The sequence below is a fragment of the Aegilops tauschii genome, chromosome 2 (assembly GCF_002575655.3).
Source record: "Aegilops tauschii subsp. strangulata cultivar AL8/78 chromosome 2, Aet v6.0, whole genome shotgun sequence".
Lineage (NCBI taxonomy): Eukaryota > Viridiplantae > Streptophyta > Magnoliopsida > Poales > Poaceae > Aegilops > Aegilops tauschii.
Window position 1 is genome coordinate 32,802,188 of NC_053036.3, and position 12,633 is coordinate 32,814,820.

At 40.6% G+C, this 12,633-nt stretch overlaps 1 protein-coding gene across 1 annotated transcript; it reads left to right on the forward strand.

Annotated features, from left to right (window-relative positions):
- The first annotated feature begins 8,137 nt into the window (after positions 1-8,137).
- On the forward strand, positions 8,138-10,465 carry LOC109782049 (S-norcoclaurine synthase 1-like). The gene is made up of 4 exons (XM_020340635.3): positions 8,138-8,428; positions 8,569-8,816; positions 9,411-9,732; positions 9,941-10,465. Exons 1-4 carry the CDS (start codon positions 8,138-8,140, stop codon positions 10,181-10,183), a joined length of 1,104 nt encoding a protein of 367 aa, XP_020196224.3. The 3' UTR covers positions 10,184-10,465.
- The last annotated feature ends 2,168 nt before the right edge of the window (positions 10,466-12,633 follow it).

The following is a 12,633-nucleotide window of genomic DNA, read 5'->3' on the forward strand; positions in this document are numbered from 1 at the left end:
TAGATCGCTAAGCGGAAGCGTTGGAAGAACGCGGATGAAGGAGTCGTACTCATAGCGATTCAGATCGCGGTTGATTCCGATCTAAGTGCCGAACCACGGCGCCTCCGCGTTCAACACACGGGCAGCCCGGTGACGTCTCCCACGCCTTGATCCAGCAAGGAGAGAGGGAGAGGTTGGGGAAGAATCCGTCCAGCAGTAGCACAACGTCATGGTGGTGATGGAGGAGCGTGGCACTCCTGCAGGGATTCGCCAAGCACTGCGAGAGACGAGGAGGGAGAGGGGTAGGGCTGCGCCAAGAGAGAGGGAGACTCCTTGTCTCTGGCAGCCCCAAAACCCCCACTATATATAGGGGAGGGGGAGGGGCTGCGCCCCCATCTAGGGTCCCCCCCCCAAGGGGTGCGGCCAGCCCTAGATGCATCTAGGGGGGCGGCCAGAGGGGGAGAGAGGGGGGCGCACCCTAGGTGGGCCTTAGGCCCATCTGAGCCTAGGGTTTCCCCCTTCCCCCTTCCCTGCGCCTTGGGCCTCTTGTGGGAGGCGCACCAACCCACCTAGGGGCTGGTCCCTTCCCACACTTGGCCCACGCAGCCCTCTGGGGCCGGTGGCCCCACCTGGTGGACCCCCGGGACCCTCCCGGTGGTCCCGGTACGTTACCGATAGCACCCGAAACTTTTCCGGTAACCAAAACAGGACTTCCCATATATAAATCTTTACCTCCGGACCATTCCGGAACTCCTCGTGATGTCCGGGATCTCATCCGGGACTCCGAACAACATTCGGTAACCACGTATATCTATTCCCTATAACCCTAGCGTCATCGAACCTTAAGTGTGTAGACCCTACGGGTTCGGGAACCATGCAGACATGACCGAGACGTTCTCCGGCCAATAACCAACAGCGGGATCTGGATACCCATGTTGGCTCCTACATGTTCCACGATGATCTCATCGGATGAACCACGAGTCAAGGATTCAATCAATCCCGTATACAATTCCCTTTGTCTACCGGTATAGTACTTGCCCGAGATTCGATCGTCGGTATCCCGATACCTTGTTCAATCTCGTTACCGGCAAGTCTCTTTACTCGTTCCGTAACACATCATCCCGTGATCAACTCCTTGGTCACATTGTGCACATTATGATGATGTCCTACCGAGTGGGCCCAGAGATACCTCTCCGTCTACACGGAGTGACAAATCCCAGTCTCGATTCGTGCCAACCCAACAGACACTTTCGGAGATACGTGTAGTGCACCTTTATAGCCACCCAGTTACGTTGTGACGTTTGGTACACCCAAAGCATTCCTAGGGTATCCGGGAGTTGCACAATCTCATGGTCTAAGGAAATGATACTTGACATTAGAAAAGCTTTAGCAGACGAACTACACGATCTTGTGCTAGGCTTAGGATTGGGTCTTGTCCATCACATCATTCTCCTAATGATGTGATTCCGTTATCAACGACATCCAATGTCCATGGTCAGGAAACCGTAACCATCTATTGATCAACGAGCTAGTCAACTAGAGGCTTACTAGGGACATGGTGTTGTCTATGTATCCACACATGTATCTGAGTTTCCTATCAATACAATTTTAGCGTGGATAATAAACGATTATCATGAACAAGGAAATATAATAATAACCAATTTATTATTGCCTTTAGGGCATATTTCTAACAGTGCATCCACCCATACAGAAGGAGTGTTTACACGCCCCCACTTTGCTAGCTCATGAGCAACAACATTAGACTCTCAATTACAATACTCAATAGTTACCTTCCCGAACTCTCTTAATAGCTCTATGCAATCTTCTAAAACTAGAGCCGCCACCATAGAACGTCCTTCATTATGACGGAGAGCATCGATCACTATAATGTTGTCCATCCTCACCAAGGCATTGTTGCACCCCAAGCTTGAATTAACTTTAAAACTTCAAAGAGTGATGCCGCTTCCGCTTATTATAAGGAGTGGGAGGGCACATATGATGATATTTTTCTATAAATGTTATCAACATGACGCCTGGAGAGAGTGTACATGGACCAGCTGGCCCATGGCTCAGTGATTTTATTTGATGCTCGCTCCGTCAAATTATCAACGTGACGCCTGGAGAGATTGTACATGGACCGACTGGCCCATGGCTAAGTCCACAAAAGTCCATGCATTTTTTTAATAAAATTATTTTTCTTAATAGGTTAAAAATATTGTCAAAAGGAAGTTCCAAGAAAGAGAAAAATGTACGTTACAGAAAAAATGCACGTACTAGATGAAAAGATGTAGGTGAAACAAAATGTTCACCATGTATTTGGAAAACAATTGTATATACAAAAATATATTATTTTATAAAATATTTGTGTATATTTTACTAGAAAATATCTTCACATATGTATGAATGTATATTCATACAGTACAAAAAAATGCCCTAGTCTAAAATTAAGTAAAAAAAAACATAAATCATGGAAAGTTACAAAGATATAATTTAAGAGAAATAGAACAAAATAAGGAAACAAGCAAAAAAATAAAGAAATAAGGGAAATAAAATGAATGAAAAATTTGAACTGGACAGATTGAAGTTACATGAGGGGATGTGTGTTACCACCATAGGTTAATGCCACATGGTCAAATAGGGATACGTAATTCACACGTCGATACAAATTTCCTATTCTTGGCTTATAATGAAGAATAGTTATCTTTTGGGTACAAATGGCACACCACGGCATCCTTTGGGCCTTACCAAATTATTTTTCCTTTTCTTCACAGAAGTTGTATTCTTCCATCTTTCATGCAATTTAGTGTACACGCATTTTTCTCTACCGGTTTTCTGATTTGTTATTCGTTTTTTCTTTTATTTTTTTCAATTGTTCTCTTGGATACTTTTATGGTTTTCTATTTTATGTTCCCTTTCTCTTTCTACAGATTTTTCCTCCAGTTTTCTGTTCCTTTTTTTCATTTTATAGTTTTTCTGTGAGTATTTTTTCATTTTATACACGGGAACAATTTTAGACACATGTTGAACATTTTTCAAAAATTTCACGAACATTGTTTTGAAACGTGTGAACATTTGTTTGTGTTATGCATGTTTTAAATGTCATGATCATTTATTTTGTATCTTATGAACATGTTTGGAAAATTACAAAAAAATATTAAAATTGCATGAATATTTTTAGTGAGTCATCAATGTATTTAATAAAACACACGAATGCTTTTTAGATGCTGTGACAAAAATTTAAATGGTATGAATATTTTCACAAACATTGCGAACTTGTTTACATTTTCATGATAAAATTATAAATGTCATAAATATATATTTTTAAATATTACATACATGTTTTTATAATGCACAAACTTTTTTTAAACTATGTGAACAATTTTTTAGATTATGAACATTTTTTAATGTGAGGTGTATATGTTTTAAACTAAGTAAATTCATTTCAAAATGGATCTACTTAGTTTAAAAAAAAGCATTGGAGAATGTTCATGAAATTTAAAAATATTTATGTATATACATAGTATCTTTTATACAAGGAAGGATTTACCCAGGTTCAGATCCTCGTGAAGTAGGTAAAACACTACTTCATGCTCGGTTGAACTGATTGTTTATAGGGGTTACAATGATTGAGGGATTGAGTATGAACTCCTGGTTCTGTATCTTATCGACTAACCTATCCCCGACTTATATGGATAACGGGGTCTAGGGACACATTATACATGATTGAGTATCAATTCGTCATGTAAGTCAGCTGCCTTGCCATGTATGCTATGTCCTCCGAGTCCATCTTTTATGGGGCTATGGGCCGGGTTTGTTAGCCTAGGGCATAACTAACCTAGGGGCCCCAGGCCGAACTACTTGGGGCGACTTCGGGTAAGGTGAGGCACCCCTGGGCCGTAACGCCACCAGACTTGCTATGAGTTATGTTGTAGTGGGCTGGCCTGCCAGTTCTTATTATCGTTTGATCTTTTTTGAACTTTTATTCGTATTTCAAAAAAAATAAATATAAATATTCCAAAATTACTTTGATTAAACATTTCAATGGCATTCATCACACATTTAAAACATGTTCACGTACTTTAAAGTACTGTTTACGCAACTTTAAAAAATAATTGATAGAAGGAAAAAAGATTGCATAATTTTTAGAAAATTTTCACACTTTTAAAAAGAAGTTCATCACACAAAGAAAACCTTATACAATGTAAAAAATGTTTTGTCAGTTTTTAAAAATGTTTAGTACCATTTAAAAAAATCTTTGTGGCATGTAAAGAAATGTACACAGATTTCAAGAATATGTCCACGACATATTTTAGAAATCTTTGTACAATGTAAATAATTGTTCATGTAGTTTAAAAAATGTTTCATAGCATTCAAATAAAAATCTGTCATTTTGTTGAAGAATATCTTCAAAGATCTGTTTGAAAAATATGTTTATTATGTATTTCACAAATGTTCAACATGTATAAATTTTCTACACATATATAAGAAAAATATACAACACGTATTTGAAATTGTTAACAAGTATTTGAATAAAAGGATACAAAAAGTGAAAATGAAGAAAACTTATACAAGATACATAGAAAAATAGAAGTAGAAAAAACCTCGCATGGAAGGTTCTCAAACTGATCCAAACCATTCCATAGAACCTTCCCAAACTGCCTAGATTCGTCGGCCCACTAAGGCAAGGGCACCCCAACGCCTGAGGTGAGGCGAGGTTATGAGCATGATTGGTTTGATGCAAAAAATTGGCATGCCAACATTTGGCAAATGCCAAATATTGACTAGTGCTTGATTGGTTACCAAGTTTACTTGCCAACATCACAAGAAGTTGCCAATTTATGGCAACTTTGAATATTGCCAAGTATTGGCAATGCCAAATGTTGGCATCAAACCAATTATCCTCTAAGTCTTGCAGTAGGCGCGAAATAGCCCTGGCACTCTGACATCAGGCAGATAGAGACAACGGCGCCCTTCAATTTTACCATATGATGTGTTCTCCGTTCAGGCCCAGTCACTCGGGAGCGGCTGTATCTCGCCTGCTGCGATACACAAGCATGTCTTGTCTCAAGGACAGCCAAAAATAGGCGGCCCATCATGGGAGGAGTGCTGGCTCCCTAGCGCATATTTTTCTTCTACTTATGTTTATATTTCTGTAAAGGAAATGGATTTTCTTGAAATTTCAAAAAATACAATCACTCTTTAAAAAATCACGCAATATAAAAAATGTGCGTGAATTTTAAAAATATTGACAGCATTAACAAAGTGTTCGTCACATTTAAAAATATGCGTGTTTCCAATATAAGGCTGTGACATTTTAAACAATGTAAATAAAATGTTCACATTATATAGAAAAAAGTTTGTACCATTCAAAATATGTTTATGCAATGTAAAAAACTGTTTGTGTGCTTAAAATAATGTTTTGTACCATTCATAAATTTTTTGTGACACTTTCAAAATATTTATACAATGTAAAACATGTATGCATAGTTTTTTTTTTTTACAAAAAGTGTTTTGTACGGTTAAGAAAAATCTTCATAATATATTTTTACTAAAACATAAAAAATGTCACATAATGATAAACAATTTTACCATTTAAAAATGTTAAGAAATGTTTATATAAAGTAAAAAATGTTCGCGTGGTTTAAAAAAAAGGGTTTTTATTAGTTTTACAACTAGTTGGGACACACTAGTCAATTTTGCTAGTAGAAGGTTAAATTACTTAAAAATGTCATTCTGCCATTAAGCGTATGCACGAAAATATCACTCGACACTATTACCATTCGGTTAAAGGCCATTGACATGGTTGAAGTGACCAAAATACGCTTGTATCCACTTTTTAGCGCTCCCTTATTACCTGTGGGTCCTAGTTGTCAGTACGCAGAGAACTAAATTAGAAGAGAAACTCAGTTCACCTCAGTCAATGGCCTTTTAGTGGACAGCAACGGTGCAAATGGCATGTTTCTAACACAACTTAACAAAATGATGCCCCTAAAAAAAACTTAACAAAATGATGATATTTCCAAACTGACTAATGTGACACACCAAATTGATAAATACACCCCCAAAATATTTTGTACTATTCATAAATTGTTTGTGAAAAAAATATTTATTCAATATAAACAATGTTTACATATTTTTTGAAATGTTCATGACATTTATAAAAAAAATCTTTATGTGTTTCAAAAAAATGTCCTTGACATTTGAAAAGAAATTTTACAATGTAGAAAAACTAATGTAGTTTGAAAAGAATCTTGCACCGTTCAAAAATATATATTCAATATTTTTTTAAAACGTTTATCATTTATTCTATGGAAATGTTCCAAATATTCTTTCCAACATGTATCCAAAAAATATTACGCCTGTATGCATAACAACATGTATTGAAAAGTCGACATGTATTTTGAAAATAAAAGAAATATAAAAACGAAAGAAAACTTGTAAAGACCGCAGACGAAAAAAGAGAAATGGAAGAAAAATAAAACTGAAACAAAAATAAAATTAGAGTACCCTAGCAGAAAAAATAGAACCAAAAGGAAAAAAAAAGAGAAAACAATAAAACCAGAGCCCACCTTCTATATTCTCCCATCCCCGAGGGAAGACCACGCACGGCCGAGAAAGAAGTGTCTCGTATTCAGCAGCTCTTCTTCTATTCTTTTCCTTGGCGCAGCTGGGCCATCCTGGACTTGAACCAGAGACCTCGCGCGTGAAGTAAATCATCGCCCCTACGATCCAACCAATGATCCAACTACTCGATACAACGATCTATTAGATCGCGTCCTTAGACACCGCGATGCAATCATATCCCACCTTCTGGTTCAAGTCCAGGATGGCCCAGCTGCGCTAGGGAAAAGAATAGAAGAAGCATCTGACTCTTTCATGCATACTCCACTTGGCTCGGGGGGGATATAGCTCAGTTGGTAGAGGCAAGACGGAAAGCAAGCTAGTGGAATGCAACCAACAACAAGAAGCCCTCAGGTCATGAGAAAAAGGCATGGATCCCTATTCCTTTCTTTTTATCCGACTGGAAGCAGTGGAGTAACGATCAGTCGAAGAACACCATGCATTGATGGGTGTTGAGGGCCCATATTGACTATCATGAGATCTTTTCTTGTAAGCGGTAGACTCTAAGAAGCAAAGTTTCTCCCTTGAGTTTGAGTGAAAAAACAAAAAAGGTACTGTCAATAAGCCTGTTGGCACAGAAACCATTAAAAGAACGCCCAATAACTTATTGGGTACCGTACGGAGTATTTGAAACACGGGAAAGAAGTACCACCATCACAAAGAAGATATTCCGAATTTTTCTTATTTGATATCTTCAAGGCAAATCGACCCAAGTACATAAAGGATTAGTAATGGAAAATCTAAAACATTAGAGATTTTTGCCCGCACCAAACAAAAAAGAAACAGTGCACAAAAGAAGAACGAAATTTTCGGGAGCACGTAGAAAACCCGCAAGCTCGGCCGGTCCAGTCGAGGGATAGCTGAAGGCGAGACAGACTATTATTTGTATTTCCTTAGACTTAGACCGCGCAAGACAAGAATTTTTCGCAAACAACTGGGCCAAATATAGTCCTGGCGGTGACTCGCATTGGTTGTGCGCCCCAGTGTCGTGCGCGTATGCTCCAAATGCGTCGTCTGAAACTCTGAATTAAACGGGGCACAGGCGCACAGCTAGCCGAGTTATTTGCTCGCTCCAACTTCGCCCTCTGCCAGTCACTTTTCTGCTGCAGTTTACACTGTAATCCGGCCGGCGTGCAGATGTGGCCTCTACTGCATTTCAGCTGCGGTTTGAGGCACTGTAAACCAGGCCGTCTAGAGTTGGAGGGGACACTGACGTCATGCATGTAGGGTGCAAAAGTATTCTATCCCCGTAAAATTCGGCCGTTAGCCGCCGGCCATGCTTTAGCATCGATCGGTGCGTCCAACTGCATGGATCAGAGAACCTCAGACGAGCCGATCGAGGAATCATTGAGCTTGATCCGATCCAAGAAAAAAGATTAATCAGCAAGTTGCGAGCACTAACAGTCTTGTACTCTATATAAGTAGCCTGGACGGCTCAATGCCCGGTCAGATAAGCAAGAAGGCTAGCAGAGTAACTGGAGTAGAGTGTGCACTGTGCAGTGTAGACGTGTAGCAGAGAAATAACTTGCTAGTGATCATGGAGGTGGAGGCGAGGAGTGGTGGCAGCGGCGCCAGCGAGGGCAGATGGTCGCAGTCTGGAACGTCGCTCCCCGTCAGGAACGTCCAGGCTCTGGCGGGGTCGGCCGCCGAGCTGACGGCCGACACCATCCAACGGTACATCCAGCCGGACGTCGAGGGGGACACGGTTCTCGCAGAGCACTCCGATGAGGTTCCGGTGATCGACCTCGGCAAGCTCCTGGACGCCGAGTCCGTGGAAGCGGAGGCCGCCAAGCTCAGATTTGCCTGTGAGGACTGGGGCTTCTTCCAGGTGCGGTTTAGTAAACTTTTCTAATTTCAATAGTATACTTAATTTTCTAGATATTTATTACTAGATCCAGCCATTCCATTGCTAAAAACAGAAGTCCATGTGTAAAGCAAGACTACTTGTCTAACCTCTACAATCTACAGGTCGTAAATCATGGAATACCAATTGAGGTCATCGCGGATATGAAGCACGACATTCAGAAGTTCTTTCAGCTCCCCCTCGAAGTTAAGAATGCATATGCGCAACGAGTAGGAGATCTTCAAGGTTATGGTCAAGCGTTTGTTCTGTCCGATGATCAAAAGCTAGATTGGTCAGACATGTTTGGCCTCTTTTCGCAGCCACCTCAGGCCCGTGATATGAGTTACTGGCCAAACCAGCCTCCTAATTTCAGGTTAGATGTGTGTGTTTTAAACATCTTATTTCTAGATGGCATTAAAACTATTTCCTTCTAATCAAAGCATTAAATTAAGAAAATTATTTAAATATGGCCGACACGAGAGTTGAATCAAAATTGGATTCTTAAAGGTTCCAGTTAGTCACACGTAATCATTTGGTTAACAAAGAACATGCCACGTTTTAAATGAAGGGGACATGGTGCTTTCATTGCCATAATTTGCATGTTTGTGAGTGGGACATTTGGTTGAATTCAATAATTTCTTGATCAAACACATATGTCGATCAATTTACTGAAATATGACACCAAACTTTTCTACAAAATAAAATGAACTACTTTTACATGGTAATATTTTGTATAAATATCTATCAATTGATTTGTTAGTGTTCATTGTGCGCCCAACAAAGTACAAGCATGCCAATGGCTAAACAAACAATATAATGTGCTTTGAACGTTCTATTTATACTTTACACTAGCAAATGATATCCCCTAAAAAATGAATGCCAAGTGTGGTCACTAAAAGTTCGTAAGAATTTTAATTTGTAACAATATCTAACAGTAACAAATACATTATTCTTGTTTCAATCCCAGGAATTCTATCGAAGAGTACTCTTCCGAGTTGATGAAACTCACTCATTCTCTTGCCACCTTTATTGCCAAAACAATAGATGTTGATCCCGAATTAATGGAAGACAAGCATGTGGGCCAGTTTCTGAGAATGAACTACTACCCTCCATGCACAACCACTCCCGAAAAGGTTTTAGGCTTCTCACCGCATTCTGATGGATCTTTTCTAACTATCCTGCTAGAAGTGAATGCAGTTCAAGGCCTACAAATTAGAAGGCATGGTGCATGGATCCCAGTAAAACCACGGGCTGATGCATTATTGGTAAATGTGGGTGACTTTCTTGAGGTATGGTGTTAAACCTAATTTTGCATTACGAATGAAACACAAACAATTTTGAGTTGGGAGTATTATTGACTTGAGTGATCATTGAGTAGTGTAGTGGGAGATGTTTCATAAACAGTATGAACATATTACACTAGTTTCAAACAATTTTCACCTTGTGTAAGGGAGGAATTTGGTATTTTATTTAATTAAAATTAATCATTGGTTACAGATTATGACAAATGGGAAGTATAAGAGCATTGAGCACAGGGTCACCATAAATGCCAAGAAGGAGCGACTATCTATATCAGCATTTCAAGTTCCAAAGTACGATGGAATAATTTCACCAGTTTTGGGCAGTACCGAGGAGGTGTTATACAAGACAATGAGAGTAGAAGAGTATGCAAGAATTTATCTGTCAAGCAAACGAGATGGAAAGAGAACCCTTGATTATGCTAAGTTATCCCAAATATAAGGCTTATTTTCTTTACTTCATCTACTAGATAATTTATCATCAAATGAATTTTGATGCTTCCTTTACTCTTTTGAGGGAAGTTTCATCCTCAATGTAATAAGCAGATATATTTATCATTGGGAGTAATCAGTGAGATGTTTGGTACTTCCTTTGAATCTCTCAATTCATTTTTGAAGGAAATATGCCCTAGAAGCAATAATAAAGTTGTTATTTATATTTCCTTATATCATGATAAATGTTTATTATTCATGCTAGAATTGTATTAACCGGAAACTTGATACATGTGTGGATACATAGACAAAACACCGTGTCCCTAGTAAGCCTCTACTGGACTAGCTCGTTGATCAAAGATGGTTAAGTTTCCTAACCATAGACATGTGTTGTTATTTGATTAACGGGATCACATCATTAGGAGAATGATGTGATGGAAAAGACCCATCCGTTAGCTTAGCATAATGATCGTTAAGTTTTATTGCTATTGCTTTCTTCATGACTTATACATATTCCTTTGACTATGAGATTATGCAACTCCCGGATACCGTAGGAATACCTTGTGTGCTATCAAACGTCACAACGTAACTGGGTGATTATAAAGATGCTCTACAGGTATCTCCGAAGGTGTTTGTTGGGTTGGCATAGATCGAGATTAGGATTTGTCACTCCGAGTATCGGAGAGGTATCTCTGGGTCCTCTCGGTAATGCACATCATAATAAGCCTTGCAAGCAATGTGACTAATGAGTTAGTTGCGAGATGATGCATTACGGAACGAGTAAAGAGACTTGCTGGTAACGAGATTGAACTAGGTATGGAATACCGACGATCGAATCTTGGGCAAGTAACATACCGATGACAAAGGGAATAACGTATGTTGTCATAACGGTTTGACTGATAAAGATCTTCGTAGAATATGTAGGAGCCAATATGAGCATCCAGGTTCCGCTATTGGTTATTGACCGGAGAGGTGTCTCGGTCATGTCTACATAGTTCTCGAACCCGTAGGGTCCGCACGCTTAACGTTCGATGACGATTTGTATTATATGAGTTATGTGATTTGGTGACCGAATGTTGTTCGGAGTCCCGGATGAGATCACGGACATCACAAGGAGTCTCGAAATGGTCGAGAGGTAAAGGTTCATATATAGGACAATAGTATTTGGACACCAGAAGTGTTCGGGGGTACCGGGTACGTATCGGGTCACCGGAAGGGATTCCGGGCTACCCCCGGCAAACTATATGGGCCTCTTGGTCCAAGAGGGGAAACACAGCAGCCAGCATGGGCTGCTGCGCCCCCCTTGCTGGCCGAATAGGAAGGGGAAGGGTAAGGGGGAAGAGAGAAGGAAGGGGAGGCAATTCGGCCTCCTCCTTCCTTCCCTCCTCTCTCCCCTTTCCTTCCCTCTCCGGAAAAGATGGTAGGGGGGGGGGGCGAATTGGACAAGGCCCCCAAGTAGGATTCCTCCTACTTGGGGCACCCCATGGCTGTTCCCCATCCCCTCCCACCTATATATATGTGGGGAGGGGGCGCCTAGAACACACAACAAACATTGTTAGCCGTGTGCGGCACCCCCCTTCACAGTTTACGCCTCCGGTCATATTCACGTAGTGCTTACGCGAAGCCCTGCGCGGGTCACTTCACCATCACCGTTACCACGCCGTCGTGCTGACGGAACTCTCCCTCGACACTTTGCTGGATCAAGAGTTCGAGGGACGTCATCGAGCTGAATGTGTGCAGAACTCGGAGGTGCCGTACGTTCGGTGCTTGATCGGTCGGAACGAGAAGAAGTTCGACTACATCAACCACGTTGTCAAACGCTTCCGCTTTCGGTCTACAAGGGTGCGTAGACACACTCTCCCCCTCTCGTTGCTATGCATCTCCCAGATAGATCTTGCGTGAGCGTAGGATTTTTTTTGAAATTGCATGCTATGTTCCCCAACAGTGGCATCAGAGCCAGGTCTATGCGTAGATGATATGCACGAGTAGAACACGAAGAGTTGTGGGCGGTGATCGTCATACTGCTTACCACCAACGTCTTATTTTGATTCGGCGGTATTGTTGGATGAAGCGGCCTAGACCAACCTTACATGAGCACGTTCATGAGACCGGTTCCACCGAAAGACATGCAACTAGTTTTGCATAAAGGTGGCTGGCGGGTGTCTGTTTCTCCAACTTTAGTTGAATCGAATTTGACTGCGGCCAGTCCTTGTTGAAGGTTAAAACAGCAAACTTGATAAATCACCGTTGTGGTTTTGATGCGTAGGTAAGAATGGTTCTTACTAGAAACCCGTAGCATCCACGTAAAACTTGCAACAACAAAGTAAAGGACGTCTAACTTGTTTTTGCAGGGCATGTTGTGATGTGATATGGTCAAGACATGATGTGATTGAAGGAAATATGCCCTAGAGGCAATAATAAAGTTATTATTTATTTCCTTATATCATGATAAATGTTTAT

Excerpts from the sequence above, each read along its gene's own strand:
- LOC109782049 (XM_020340635.3), top strand. The coding sequence starts at position 8,138 with ATGGAGGTGGAGGCGAGGAGTGGTGGCAGCGGCGCCAGCGAGGGCAGA. Across the intron at positions 8,429-8,568 it reads AGGACTGGGGCTTCTTCCAG|GTCGTAAATCATGGAATACC; the intron begins GTGCGGTTTAGT and ends TACAATCTACAG. Across the intron at positions 8,817-9,410 it reads AACCAGCCTCCTAATTTCAG|GAATTCTATCGAAGAGTACT; the intron begins GTTAGATGTGTG and ends TTTCAATCCCAG.